At 37.7% G+C, this 15,249-nt stretch overlaps 1 protein-coding gene and 1 pseudogene across 3 annotated transcripts; one reads left to right on the top strand and one right to left on the bottom strand.

Annotated features, from left to right (window-relative positions):
- The first annotated feature begins 4,336 nt into the window (after positions 1–4,336).
- LOC145096057 (protein phosphatase 2C and cyclic nucleotide-binding/kinase domain-containing protein pseudogene) lies at positions 4,337–5,183 on the top strand (annotated as a pseudogene).
- Positions 5,184–5,312: 129 nt separating this feature from the next.
- Positions 5,313–14,987, bottom strand: LOC145093629 (protein CHROMATIN REMODELING 4-like). 3 transcript variants are annotated; one of them, XM_079031830.1, is made up of 12 exons: positions 14,863–14,987; positions 14,228–14,788; positions 13,375–13,666; positions 12,905–13,006; positions 12,344–12,787; positions 9,601–12,147; positions 8,174–8,331; positions 7,976–8,084; positions 7,627–7,715; positions 7,292–7,475; positions 7,004–7,177; positions 5,313–6,883 (listed from the first exon to the last, which is right to left on the bottom strand). In XM_079031830.1, exons 3-12 carry the CDS (start codon positions 13,609–13,611, stop codon positions 5,519–5,521), a joined length of 5,409 nt encoding a protein of 1,802 aa, XP_078887956.1. In that variant the 5' UTR covers positions 13,612–13,666; positions 14,228–14,788; positions 14,863–14,987; the 3' UTR covers positions 5,313–5,518. The 3 variants fall into 3 exon arrangements, with proteins under 3 accessions (XP_078887956.1, XP_078887957.1, XP_078887955.1); XM_079031831.1 differs by having other exon boundaries at positions 14,228–14,739; positions 14,863–14,982; XM_079031829.1 differs by adding an exon at positions 13,946–14,028 and having other exon boundaries at positions 14,228–14,978.
- Between the last annotated feature and the right edge of the window lie 262 nt (positions 14,988–15,249).

The raw sequence follows: 15,249 nt of genomic DNA, 5'->3' as shown, positions 1-15,249 counted from the left end.
TAAATGAAGCTCCTCCCTCTGTTGAACTCAGATCCAAACTTGAACTTCAAAACCTAGCCTCCACAAGCTCCCCTCATTCTTCTTCACTAACACACAAAGGCGCTTTTATCTCAAAACACTCACACACAAGCTTTAGGACGAAGGAAATGCTCTCTTAGGGTTTCACTCTCTGATATGGTGGCTGAGGATAAAGCCTTAGCATTCCTTATATAGTGCACAAGCCAAAAATTAGGGTTTGCATTTGGGCCCGCTACGCCTAGTGTAACCCTGGGTACGCCCAGCGTACCTTGGCGAGTCCGCACCCAAATTAAGCGCATGAGTAAGCGCAGCGTACTCTCCAGTACGCCCAGCATACTCATTTGCTACAAATTTCACTCAAGGGCTAATCTTGACAACTTGACAAAAGAGAAGGGTTAAATAGTTGTACCTGAATTTTGGGATGTTACAACATGCTTATTACCTGTTATGATCATGATAGTGTAGTCTTTAAAGCGTGATTTCGCTCATTATTTTGCTATGAAAAACTTGGGTTTGCTACGTTATTTCTTGGGGATTGAAGTTGCTCAGTATCCAAAGGTTTATCTTTTATCTCAAACAAAGTATATTTCAGATTTGTTTGAACGCGCACGACTCACAGATAATCGGACAGTTGATACACCTATAAAGAGTAATGCAAAGTATTCTCGAACTGATGGTGTCCCCTTATCAGATCCAAGCCTTTATCATACCATTGTAGGGAGTTTGGTTTACCTGACTGTCACTAGATCGGATATTGCTCATGCAGTTCATGTGGTTAGCCAGTTTGTCACTGCCCCTACTACTGTTTAGTGGGGAACTGTTCTTCGTATTTTGAGATATCTTCGTGGTACTCAGTTCCGCACCCTTGTATTTCCATCTACATCCTCTCTTGAGTTGCGTGCCTAAAGTGATGCAAACTGAGATATCTTCGTGGTACTCAGTTCTGCACCCTTGTATTTCCATCTATATCCAATACTAGGTATTGTGTTTTTCTTGGAGATTCATTGATATCATGGAAGAGCAAGAAACAAGATGTTGTCTCTCAATTTTCTACAGAATCTGAGTATCGAGCCACGACTATCGCCACTTATGAGATTGTTTGGTTGAGATGGCTTCTTATAGATATGGACGTTTATATCTCTCAGTCCACCCCTTTGTATTGTGACAACGAGAGTGCGATAATAATTGCCAATAATTCATTTTTTTCATAAGCGCACAAAGCACATTGAGATTGATTGTCATTTCACACGACATCATCTCCAGAAGGGCACTATCTCCCTTCCTTATGTTCCTTCCACTTTGCAGATTGTTGATACTCTAACGATGTCATTGACTGCTCCTTGATTTCATTTTCTGACAAACTTTCAATGCTTATTGTTGTTGCATTGTGAGTTTGAGGGAGGATGTTAGCCTAATAAGATTTTGGTTTTATTTTGTATTTCCATGTTGGCCCAACTTGAAAACCCTAATTAACTAGTCTACATATTATGTCTTTTCCTTGGTTATATCTTATACTTCTTATTTGACAATAATATAAAATTCTAGTCGTTTTGTTAGTTTTCAATGACCTAGTTCAAATTTGTCATGGCTTATATTTTCTAATAAAACCTGGTAGTGATGAAAATATCACACAAAATTACCAGTCTTAACAAAAAAAAGATAATTATTATTCTAGCAGCTTGTGAGTTCAACCGTCACTAACAACACAAAAATGTTAGAAACTCGAGTAGAAATTTTATTCCGTTCGTTCAATGTACCTCCTACAAAAGGCTAAATTTAGAATGTTAAAATTGACAATAAATGACTGAAATTAAACATGGAAAAAACATAAATAAAAGAAATTATATATTCTACCATTAAAACCAAAAAAAAAAATTAATATGGGTGCAGACTAGGGATGAGATTTAGAACCGAAAAACCGGACCAGAACCGGAACCGTTAGAACCGGAATATGTAGAACCGGGTCCAGTTCCGGGTTTAAAAATTGGCTTTATCCAAGTTCCGGGTAATCCGGGTTTGGGGCCATTGGGTCCGGGTAAACCGGGTCTAATAACCGGAACCGGTTTTTGGAACCGGAACCACTTTTAGGGCCGGAACCGGTTTTTGTGAAATGTTTAAAAGACGCATATCGTATTCGTTTCAACTCCAATTGACATACAGTTTTTTCCAACATGTAGTTTAGAGTTTGTACATGATTTTAGACTATAAATTTGTCATTTTTAGTTTTATATTCATTGACTTACAGTCCTCCAAAGTCGAGATATCAAACCTGGAAGTTTTTCGTTTTTTAGTTTTTTTGTATTCGGTGAAAGTTTTAAAACATGCATATCTAATTCGTTTGAAATCGGATTGACATGTGGTTTTTTCCAACTTCTAGTTTACAGTTTGTACATGAGTTTAGACTATAATTTTGTCATTTTTGGTTTAATGATTTACCGTCCTCCGAAGTCAGGATATCAAAACTGAAAATTTTCAACTTTTCAGCTAGGGGTACAAACGAGCCAAGCTACTCGTGAGCTACTTGGGATCAGATCGATAAAAGCTCGACTCGAAACCGATTTTAAACGATCCCGAGCCGAGCTCGAGCTTAATATTAAACTCGTTTATTAAACGAGCTCGAGCTGGAGCCTGTGTCACTAAGCTCGATTAGGCTCGCAAGCCTAAACGAGCCTTTATATAAAATAATTTATTAATATTTTTTTATATTAAAATAAAATATATTTACGGATTAGGGATTTAGGGTATTAGTAAACGAGCTTCTTAACGAGCTCGAGCCGAGTTTAAGCTTATTTAGGCACGTCAGACAAAAAACGAGCCAAGCCCGAGCCTAAATCGAGCTTGTATAATTATTTACGAGCTAGAGCCGAGCTCAGTACAAGAAGCTCGAATCGAGCCGAGCTCGAGCTCGAGCCTCGCATAACTTAAACGAGCCCGAGTCGAGCCTGACCAGGCTCGGGCTCGGTTCGGCTTGTTTGCACCCCTATTTTCAGCTATTTGTTTTTGTACTTTATATTATCTGAAAATATTAACACAAGCATATCTCATTCGTTTAAAGTCAGATTGACATGCGGGTTTTTCCAGAGTGTATTTTAGAGTTTGTACATGATTTTAAACTCTAATTTTGTTAATTTTGGTTTCGTATTCAATGAGTTACAGTCCCCTAAAGTTGGGATATCAATATGAAAATTTTCAAAGTTCAACCCATTAAGTAGTAAGTAATTACCAAAAAATTCCGGGTTTTCCGGTTCTAAACCTACTTTATCCGGTTCCAACCTACCCACTTTGATGTTTCCGGGTTTTCCGGTTCTAAACTCATTTTACCCGAAACCATACCCGAAACCAAACCGGAACCGGTTCCTATATACCGGTCTGGTTTCCGGTTCTATAAAATCTCGTTGACCGGTTCCGGGTTTTCCGAGTCCAGGTCCATCCGGTCCAGGTTTGGACCCACTTTCATCCCTAGTGCAGACGGTGGATTAAGGAAATCATTGGTGATATGCCTAGAAGCACATAACATATTCAGTTAATAAGTCTGTTGAGAAAATGACATAAATGCTCTATAAACCATTTAGGGTTTACCCATTTAGTCTTTAAAGTTTTTATCGGGTTTTATGGGTCCCTAAACTAAAATATTAGTCTCTAAAATTTTTATCGAGTTTGATGAGTCCCTAAACTAAAATATGAACTGCTCTTCTAGTCCTATCAGCAGACCAAAAAAAACTCACAGCCCCTATAAAGCCAATATATATATATATATATATATATATATATATATATATATATATATATATATATATATATATATATATATATATTCAATGATCAATTCAGGGATTTAGTTTATGCTTTTATTTAGATACGTAATGATTTTCGATTCTTGGGTTTAGATAGAGACTACGCCAGCAGATAAGGTATCTGTTGGATTCTAATCGGTTGTTACTTTGACATTTATGTTTTAGTTTTTGAAGACTTGAGAGAAATACCCACAAATCCACAAGATGAAGTAAAGAATCTCGCAAGCTCTGATTGGAAAGTTAAGCAAAGTGCTTCTTCATTTGGTTTCTATATACGGAGTCTGTAAAACTCTTGATCATGAGTTTTAATCCAACTGTTGAACAAGGATCGATGGCGCATTCTCGTTTCCGGTAATGGGTTGTGCTTTTCCAGTAGACTGTAATCGGTGATATATGTTTACCTAGAGATCCTAAAGTGAAAGAAACCGATAATGTGGGCACATTAGAAATCGCCGTGTTTTCACCCAAATATTCATACAAAGAAGACGATGGAGACGCAAATCAGAATCCCGAAGTAGGTATAACAAGGTTACGAAGGGTTTCAACAAAGTTTTCTACCACCAAATGGGTCTAGAATCGTTGTCATTCCAACAGGAAATTACAGGTTACAGTATTCGTATCTATCTCAAAGAGGCTACTACCCTCACGCCCTTGATAAAGCCAATCAAGAGAGTTTTTGCATTCACACGCCATTTGGATCAAACCCTAATGACCATTTCTTTGGGATTTTTGATGGACATGGTGAATATGGTACTCAATGTTCTCAATTCGTGAAGCAAAAGTTATGTGAAAATCTCCTCAGAAACAGCCGATTTCATGTGGACCCTGTTGAAGCCTGTCATGCGACTTTTTTAACAACAAATTCTCAACTACACGCAGACAATAATGTAGATGATAGCATGAGTGGGACAACAGCCATTACTGTTTTAGTTCGTGGGAAGACACTTTATGTTGCTAATTCAGGCAATTCAAGAGCTATTATAGCTGAAAAAAGAGGGATAGAAATTGTGGCAGTTGATTTGTCAATATATCAAACTCCATTTAGAGAAGATGAGCTTGAAAGGGTTTAGATTATGTGGTGCAAGAGTTCTTACATTGAATCAGATTGAAGGGTTAAAGAATCCAGATGTGCAATGTTGGGACATCGAAGAAGTTGATGATGTTGATCCTCCTAGGTTATGGGTCCCAAATGGGATGTACCCTGGAACAGCTTTTACAAGAAGTATTGGTGATTCGATTGTTGAAACAATTGGTGTTGTAGCAAATCCAGAAATTGTAGGAGAAAAAGAGTTTTGTTTGTACGAATTGATCCCTCAACTTAATTTTTTGGCTTTATGGGACACAATATGAGTTTTTTTTGTCTAAAATGTCACTGACCCCGGCTATTACAGGCCGGGACTAAAAGAGCAAAGAACAGGTCATATCCTAGTTTAGGGACCCATAAAGCCCAACAAAAGCTTTAGGGACTAAATGAGTAAACCCTAAAAAATTTGTATGTCATTTTCCTTAAGTCTGCAAAAGGGTTTTAATATGTCTCAACTTGTTCACACTATATCATTTACATGATTTTTTTTCTTTTCTTCTAAATAGACGACAACTTTACATGATTTGGAAGCTCCTCTTATAGGCTATAATTAATAAACCTTTGTATTTTGTTTTGCTACTCTGAATCACAACAAGTGCCTACAAAAACCCTAATAAACTCTTCAACATTCATCTTCACTACCATGATGATCGGACACTGTCCCTTCTGATGAAACCACCTCCTCCTGTAAGCTACTTTTACTTTCTGGTGGCAAAGATGGCGGATCTTGATCAGCAGGTGGTGGTGGTGGTTGTAATGGTGCTGGTACATTGAGGTCCGGTTGGATACCTGAAGTAGAAGCAGCAGCAGCATGTTCTTGTTCCTCAGGTTGATGGGTGGCATCTGGCAGCAATTGGCGGTGCTTCTTCTTCTTCTTCTTCTTGAACATCTGGCGGGGATCTTTAGGGCGGGAAGGCGGCAAACCGGGCGGAATAAATGGAGGAATGGTTGGCGGTTCATCTCCATATATCAACCTCACTGACTCTGCTATTGCAGAAACCGTTGGCGGCAGTTGAGGCTCTGGCGCCTGGGAAACACCTCCACCCCCAGTCCCAGTATCACCAACTGCATTACGAAGCCAATGTGGCAACTTATTTTCCGGCAAGCCACTACCACTGCCACTGCCGCCAGCCCCATCAACATTTTCACCTTTCTGATTTGGCATTTTCAGATTCTGTTGCTGTAAAAAGTTGAGCGGAAACCTGTCAAGATTCCACGCCGGAATTTGCATGAAATGGTGGTTTTCCGGCAATCCCAGCTTCATTTGGGTGAGGTGGGGCTGTAAACCGGGCGGAGGAGGAGGAGGAGCAAACCGGATTTTATGCAAAGCCCGTTTCATCATTTCATCAGAGATCACAGGAAAACCAGAAGATTTTGAAGCTTTTGGCGGTGGAATATCCAAGATCTTGAGCTGTTCCTCCTCCCATCTTGCCGCCAGGTCTTCTGCCGTTCTAAATCTTGAAAATTTAAGGCGTGGGTCCCGAATCATGGCCTCCCAGCCACCTCGCCCATGTCTACGAACCCCAATCCACAAGAAATCAAGTTCCTCTTCTGACCAAAAATCTTTAACAAGTTTCCGTTTAACTGGATTACTTGATCCTGATCCCGTTCGCATCATTATGTTCTCGAGAACCCTGCGGTGGTTTTCCGGCAACATTGGGTGGTTTTCTGGGAACATGGTGGGAGGGGGAGGGGGAGGAGGGTGGTCCGTTTCTTGAAGGTTGTCTTTATGGAATCTGAAATTTGGAAACATTGGGATTGTGGGGAAAGAGGCACTTGATCTCCCCAAAGATAAACTGGCGAGAAAGTCCGTTTGGGGATGTGAAGAGAGGTTTTTGAGATGGGGTTGGGATTGGGAGGGTATATTGAAGGGTAATTTGGGCAATGCTGCTGCTGCTGCCATCATCATCTCATGATGAAGATATAAAGCATCTGCAGAGTTTTCTGAAGCCTGCACTCTTTTCCCTAGTGGTGGAACAAAGGTGTGCTACATTTTACCAGAATCCATCAATCATTAACAAAAGCGAAAAAGTAAAACCACTCAAAAAGACGTAGTTTTGAGTGGAAAGTAAATGAAGTGGTTGTTTTGTAGAGTTATTATACATACCGAAGTAAAAGGAGGTGTGTTTTGAGAGCAAGGTGCTAAGTGAAATGGGAAGTAGTCAAGGCCGGGGGGCCCCGGTGGTCTACTTGAACAAGACTCCATCAGCTTTGTGGGGGCATTTGGAGCACATAGCCCCAGAACCACAACACTTTGTTTTTCTTTTACCAACTCTTTTTCCTATAATAAAAAAACATTAAATAACAATATATATATATATATATATATATATATATATATATATATATATATATATATATATATATATATCCGTACAACAACTGAATGATGTACCTTTCCCGGATTTATATTTGGATGGGTGGGATCCAATGTCTTGTCTTGTTGGTGTTCTTCATTTTTTGCATCAATGGCTGTGGCTGGTCCCACACCATTCTTTTCTTGTGCAGGAGGAGGAATTGATTCTCTGAATATTTTCATCTGAGCCAGTCTTTGTTTTTGTCTGGCTCGAAGCTTACAACTGTAAAAAAAAAAACCAATCCAAACCAAACAATTCATTATACCATAATGTATGAATAATCCCAAGATAAAGATTTCAGATGTTTTTAATAATAATAATTTGTAAAAAAAAAAATGATATATTATTCAGTTTTAAAAGATAAACAACTCACTACTTAAGCTTTAGAGCTTTTCCTGCAGGTGTATACTCACGCTCTGGCTCTGGCTCTGGCTCTGGTTCGGGTTCCTCTTCCGCACCAGTCTGCAGATATAATAAAAATATTGAAATTATAAATCATAATATAGCAGGGTGAAGGTGTTCACTTCAAATCACTTTTGAAAAATAAGAGATAATTAATTCGGACATGAATGTCAACATGGTTATATATTAAATAAAGATATTATATGCCCAAAGATGGAATCATTTTTATCTTTTTGTTCAATATTCGTAGAATGTCATAGATACGATACAAACATAAATAAATAAATAATTAATAAAGAGAAAGTTAGGTAGGTAGGTACCTGATCTGTTGGGTGAAGGGGAGGATATGCTTCCCTATAGGAAACAGCTTTTCTTACCCTTTTCCCTCGACCAAGAGCTGCTTCCTCTTCACTCTGGTACTTCTCCCATCTAAACATCCACAATAATCACACTAACCAGTAACCACTAGATGCAAACAATACCAATACCGATGACAATGTACTAAACAAATGACATACCTGACTCTTAGAAGCCTATCCCATTCATTTTCATCAGTGGTAATATTATTATCCTCTTTCTTTTCTGAATTCTGGGGGGCAGTGCTACCATCAATAATTGTTGAAGGTGATTCCGTTCCTCCTTGTTCTTCTGTTGGTTCATCATTCCAATCCAGAGACTAATTGGAAATACAATCAAAACATAAGAAGAATTAATAAAATAATTTCATTACACATAACAATAATGCATTCTAAGTTTGTAGTAAGCATGTGGCCACAATAATACCATGAGCGATCATATTTCCCAAACTTGGATATGATTCTTTTTTGTTTCTTTAACTAAATCCATTTTGTCATCTGCTACTCTTTTTTTTTATAAAGGTGTGTGTGTGTGTGTATATATATATATATATATATTAAGTTTGCATTATTGTGTAACAAATTAATTAACTAAAATTAATTATTTTGAGTAAGTGCCATTATTATTTTTTTCATAGTACTTGATACACATTTATCACAACTTAAACATATATACGATTTACCAAATAACTGCAACTATAATATTTGTTCATGAAAGATGATTAGAGTATCTATACTAAAAAGCAATAATGGAACAAAATTTCATACCAATGGAACCAATTGTGAAACTTGGTTGCTAAATACTGACTGCTATGCATCCAGTTCAGTCACATATTTTAGATAAGGGGTATTATGGGAATTCAGCAGAAATACGAAGCATCTTGTAAGTGGTGTGGGGGGTAGTTTGGGGATTTATGCTATTTAGTTTGTTACCACAATGACTTATAAAAGGGCAGAGGGAATGAGTGTAGGCCCTGAAATCTGGTCTAGTACCTTGGGAGAGAACTAGACCCTCAAAATTCTAGTAAAATCATTAGGGTTTGATTGTGTTGTTCTTTTGAGTATTTCAATACAGTAAACTTTTGTACTTTGTTCTTGTTTTGATTTCATTCTCTAAGTCAGTTCATAGCAGTGAAATGTTTCAACATATTCACAACATTGAAACAAAACTAAAACTTGGTTAACTACCCATTATAGCATTGTACTTTGAATTTGTTTCTTATTAGGACATTATATATACTTTTATTTATTTGTCTATTATAACATCTTACTTTTCTTCCTATTACAGCGTTTTGCTTTCAGCTTTTTTTCTTATTAATACAGTTTACTTTGAAAAATCTACCCAAATATAGCATTGTGCTCTCAACATTTTTCTTATTATAGCAGTCAAAAATTGGTTTGTATTAAGATGACACTGCTATAACTGGGTAGATTTTTCAAATTACAGCACTGTAACTAGAAGAGATGAAAGTAGGATCCTATGATAAACAAATCAAGTGAAGTACATTGCTATTTCTCGCATTTAACCTACCATTTTCTACTTATTCAAATCACAAGTAAGCATAATATATTTCAAATTTTGTACATACCTTCACCGAGCCAAGCATATCATTCTCCATATCTCCTTCCCCATTATCAGTCAAACTTGAGTCAACATTGGATCGATCAAGCAGCTTCAAAATAGCAGTTTCATCCCACACAATCTTATTACTCCCATCCCTGCACTTATCCTGGTACACATCACCCAAACCACCACTCCGCTTCTTATTCTTCTGCTCCAAATCCACACCACTGTTTTCACCATCAAAAAGCTCTTCAGTTCCCCATTTTATAATATCTTCAACCTCCTTTTGAGACCCCGACTTATTCACAAAAAGATGATCAAGCATCAGTTTCTTTTTAGCAAGCTGCAAGATTCTCTCCTCAACACTAGCCCGAACAAAAAGCCGATATACAAGAAGCCGATTTGATTGCCCGATTCTATGTGCCCGATTCATGGCTTGGATATCAGCATGTGGATTGAAATCAGAATCATAGATTATAACTGTGTCAGCAGTTGCCAAATTGATTCCCAGCCCACAAGAACGGGTTGATAACAAAAACACAAACCTACTTTTATCTTGATTAAATCTTGCAATCGCCATCTGTCGATCCGAAATGGATACCGACCCGTCGACCCGTTCGAATGTTTTCGGCCCGAATTCGATGTTCAAGTAATCTTCAAGAATATCCAAAAGTTTTGTCATTTGTGAAAATATAAGAACCCGGTGACCTTCTTTGTGCAAAATCTTGAGCATGGAATGAAGCAAACTTAGCTTTGCAGAAGCTTTGATCCGCATTTCGTGAAGAAACTCGATTGGCCCGGAATTCAATTCCGGTTCCGTCCCCGGAATCAGATACGGATGGTTACAAACTTTTCTCAATTGCATTACGATGTTCAACATCGATTGCTGTGGGCCCCGCGGAGCCCCGTTTCCGATGTTCCTCAAAACGTGATAATTTTTGGTTAAAATGGCGCGATAATATTCCGATTGAATAGACGATAATTCGACCGGAACCACCTGTTCGGTTTTCGGGGGAATATTTTGCATCACGTCCTTTTTAAGCCTTCGAAGCATATGAGGTGCAACAAGTTTCTTCAATTCGTTTACTTTTTCAGCCATTGTCAGATCACTAAACTTATCTTCAAATGAAGTTAAACACGGGAATGAATCCGGTTGCAGGAAATTTAACAAATTATACATCTCCCCGAGGTTGTTTTGAAGAGGGGTCCCGGTTAGAAGCACCCGATGTTGAAAAGAAAACGTATTTAGCAAACTAAAAAGCTTACTCTCCGAGTTTTTTAACCTATGCCCCTCATCCACCACAAGAGCTTCCCATGGGATCCCACGTAAATGAGTCGCATCTGCTAAAACCATTTCATAAGTTGTTAAAAGAACATTGAATTTATAACTATTTGTGTTCTTTTTCTTCCCATTTGGATCATTTCCATGCCATTCATACTCACGGATTAGGGTTCTTGCCCGGGCACACCCATGATACTCGATAACATTAAGATACGGGGCCCACAACGAGAATTCAGCCATCCAATTGGGCATTGTGGAAAGCGGGACCAAAACTAGGGATGGTAAACGCGCTTTAAATTCAAAGTATAAAGATGACAAAAAAGCAGACGCTGATATCGTTTTCCCGAGCCCCATCTCATCTGCAAGAATTACGTTTTTACCCTTTGACCAACACTTTCGCAACCAGTTTAATGCTTCGAGTTGATGAGGGAACAATGTCCCACCAAGCTCTTTCGGCTGCTCGATGAGACTCGCCACGTCACCATGGGTCGGTCCACGTGCGCGTGCGGGACCACCATCTTTTTCAGCCACTTGTTGCTCAAATTGGTTGAATAAATCGATAAGATGACGGGATTCTGTCATTATGGGCGAATCGGTCTTTTCCCATGTGCATTCATCGTAAGGAAGACCAGTCCATTTTATGAAAGCTTCAGGAGATTGATCTTTAGATGAACGAAGAGCAATCACCCGATGGGGTATTTTCCATTTTTCTTCACAAATGTTTATCAATGTTCTTCCATATTTTGCAGTGTAGTTGTCAAGTTTCCTTTTTGCCATAGCTTTTAACTCAGATTCAGGTACCCATGTATTATGTATATGAGACTTTCCAGCCCATTTGACTAGTAACTCATAAGAAATTGAGGGTAAAGATTCTTTTTTCTCATGGCTTTCAAAAGCTTCAATCTTTACATCAACCTTTCCCTCTACATCTTCAATTGGTTTTGGAATCTTTCCATCCATATCTTCAGTTGGTTTTGCTAAATCACTTGAAATGTTTACATCAATCTTTCCATCTACATCTTCGGTTGGTTTTGCTAAATCATTTGAAATCATTCCATCCACATCTTCTGTTGGTTTTGCTAAATCATTTGAAATCTTTCCATCTACATCTTCTGTTGGTTTTGCTAAATCATTTGAAGCATCTTTATTGGAATCATCCATGACTTGATTCATTGAATCTGTGACATTCTCTTCACTATTCTCAGTTATTTCAGTGCCCCCATTAGGTATGTCATTAGTTGAAGGATTTGTCTCATTGGCTTGAATTCGACAACCTAATACCCGTTCAACCTGCAAAATATATGAAAATATGTAGGCATATAGTAGTTACAAGAACATCTAAAAAGATATAAACTTAAAAAGGTAAAATACAAACTTAAAAAGGAAAACTATTTGCCTATTCAAACATATTACTGCTTCAAGAACATCTAAAAAGATCCAATAAATTCCAACAGGAAAAAGCAAATAAGTTTTAAGGAATTAATACCTCATCTTTAAATTTGATATCAAGATTTTCACTTCTTATGTTTTTTGACAAAGATTTGGCCTTTGCATGCTTAATTGCCTTGCTTTTGACTTGTTTGACTTGAGAACTGCTCGATTCCAAATGTTCTTTAGCTTCATGTTTTCGAGGCTTCTTTTTGACATCATCAGAAGGAACTTTCCACTTTCTTTTCAGGGATTTAGCGACACTTTCTACAGCAAGAACAACTTCCTTCTTTTGAGGGTGACCCTGATCCCCCTCATGTTTTTCATCATCTATCTGAGATACTTTATCGGTTTTTGCAGATTTGATTTTACTTTTTGATTTTTTACTTGTACTACCCTTTGTTTTTGCTCGCTTTAAGGTAGGATTGAGATTGTCTGTGGTCTCGAGTGAGTTGTCTTTTTGACAACAGGTTGGGCATTTCCACTTCCCTTCCGGTATTTGCTTAACCACAAATAGTTTCAAGAAAAAAGATATAAAGTAATTAATATCCACCCAACAACTGACATCATTAAATAAAAAAAACACTACAAGAAATGCATGAATAAAGTAAATAGAAACCTTAAGAGGTGGATCCAAGCACTCAATATGATAGGTCCTGGGACAGCTGTCACAACAGAGCAAGTCGCCCCCAAGATCACATACAACACATTCATAATAGTACTGGTGGAAAAATGAAAATTCACGAATATTAATATAAATACAGACACACACACACATGCATATATGTAGGGCTAAATGAAAGAACCAGGTATTTATGTTCATTTATTTGTGTATTATATAATCCTACTTTCATTTCATTCTGTTACAATACAACATTGTATCCATCAACTTTTTTCTTATTATACTTTGAAAAGTCTACCCAATTAAAGAATTGAAAATGACATTGTTATAACTAGGTATATTTTGCAGAGTACAACGTTGCAATAGGAAGAAATGAAAGTAGAATGCTATAATTTAAAAAAAAAAAATCAATGAAAGTGTGTTGCTATTTCATGCATTTAGCCTAATGTATATGAAGGAGAACTGACCCCATCGTTTCCTTTTTCCTTGACAGGTGTTCGATCAGAAGAGGTGTCTGGTTTTAACTTCCCTTTGGATGAAGTAGTTGTGTGTGATTCCGATGCTAAAGAATCAGTTGTGTTGCCATTGGACTTCACTGACCCTGAAGAAGTCTTTTTCCTTTTTCGCTTCAAAACCCAGTTTCCATTGATGATGTCATCAGTTGGCAAATCGTTATTTTCCATTTTAGGATCCAGATCTTCCATTTTGTATTGAGGGTGACACAAGGCATCAGCAGATCACTACTAAACCTCTCATTTACTACAAAATACATGAATAATATTGAATGAAAAAAAAAAAAAAAGATCACATAAATGCAGTGAGAGCAATGCAATTGGATACAAGCTTTGAAAGAAAAGTAATTTGATTTGGAGACCAAGGAACATCCACATAGAACAACACCAAATATTGGATTTAGTTATTCATCAAGCGCCCATGGCAGGAAGCAAACATTTCAACCAATTTCCTTATATACAAGTTGTGAAGTATCGGATATGATTTCAAAATGGAAACATTTTCATATCAGAGTTGAGAACTCACAAGGAAATCTGAAAACAGGTATCCTAATAAACTTGCCAGCAGCTCTCACGAATGGTCAAAGCCAATTTGAGTAGATCCTGTTTCTATATCAAGCACATACATTCAATAGTTTCATTACTAAACCCAAAACCCCAAATCAGTAAAAGCCTAATTAGGAAAGCCCAGATGATTAAATTTAGGGACAAAAAACAGCATAATTCACTTCAATCAAGCAATAAACAGCTCGTCTTGAACATATCACCAACCAAATAACAAAAAAAAAACAAGTAAAGAACAACTTACGGCCTTTGAATTGATCGGAGAACAACAGGAAGTCGATGGATTCAAGAGAGAGAGGTTTGCGGGTGCGTATGGGTATGCTAGGGCACGAGACGAAAAGGGGGAAGAAGAGAATAAATAGAAAGAGAAAGAGCGTATGATACGGATTCGGCGGGGGTTGAGGTGGTCTTTATATCGCTCATCTCATACTCATTAATAGAGAAATGTGAATGAAAGTTTCGAATTAACACAACACCCAACACACACTCTCTCTGACATGGGTTTTTGTGTGTGTGTGTTTTGTTGTGAAGAGAGGGACTCCGGGGAAAGAGAAAAGGACTCCTCCTTTAACCAATCCCCTCCTGCCACGTGGGTCCGCCAGGACGATGTATCACTCCCCACCCCACCAGACTCATCTCTCTCTCTCTCTCTCTCTCTCTTCACGCGAGCCCACACACCCACTTCCCATTTTTCACGTTCATCGTCTTCTACTTCTTCCATGACTAGAGAGAGAAAGTGCGCCTGAATGCTTCTTCCTGTCATCATCACCACAAAGTCCATGTGTTGTGTTTGAGTTTTTGTATTCTGAAATTTGTTTTTCTTTTTAGGGATTGGATTAGGATTTGAAGTATATAGAATAGCCATAGGAGTGGGGTTACCTTCTTCTATCACCCTCGAATAGCTATTTCTGGTGTGATTTGGGACATGGATGATGGATTGGAATCGGATGGTAACCCATAGTTATCGAACTTGGTGTTTGAGATTTAGTTTACAACTAACTTCCTGTTTTGTCGATTTTGTCTCTAGGGTTTTTGTTTTTCTATTGCGGAATTTGATTTTTATATTGATATGATCAATATTTATATATTCTTTTTCAAAAAATTTACAACAGAAAACAAAAAGAGAAAAAAAAAAAACATAAGAAAAAGAGATTTAGTCTTTTAAAGAAGATAAAGTGTTGTGATAATATGTTGTAGCAGCGTTATAGTGTTTTGCGGTATTACTGAATTGTCATTTTAAAATAAGGTTTGCGAATAGCGGTGATG

This window comes from Lactuca serriola, chromosome 3 (genome assembly GCF_051521515.1).
Source record: "Lactuca serriola cultivar US96UC23 chromosome 3, Lser_US96UC23_V15, whole genome shotgun sequence".
In the NCBI taxonomy this organism is placed as follows: domain Eukaryota; kingdom Viridiplantae; phylum Streptophyta; class Magnoliopsida; order Asterales; family Asteraceae; genus Lactuca; species Lactuca serriola.
Note: the sequence above shows the minus strand (reverse complement) of the source record. Positions and strands in the feature narration are given on the sequence as shown.

What these genes read in the sequence shown, in the direction of transcription:
- LOC145093629 (XM_079031830.1), bottom strand. Translation starts at nt 13,611, where the DNA reads ATGGAAGATCTGGATCCTAAAATGGAAAATAACGATTTGCCAACTGAT. An exon ending in CCCTTCACCCAACAGATCAG is followed by an intron (nt 7,716 to 7,975) that starts GTACCTACCTAC and finishes TTATATCTGCAG; the next exon opens with ACTGGTGCGGAAGAGGAACC. An exon ending in ACACACCTCCTTTTACTTCG is followed by an intron (nt 6,884 to 7,003) that starts GTATGTATAATA and finishes GGTAAAATGTAG; the next exon opens with CACACCTTTGTTCCACCACT.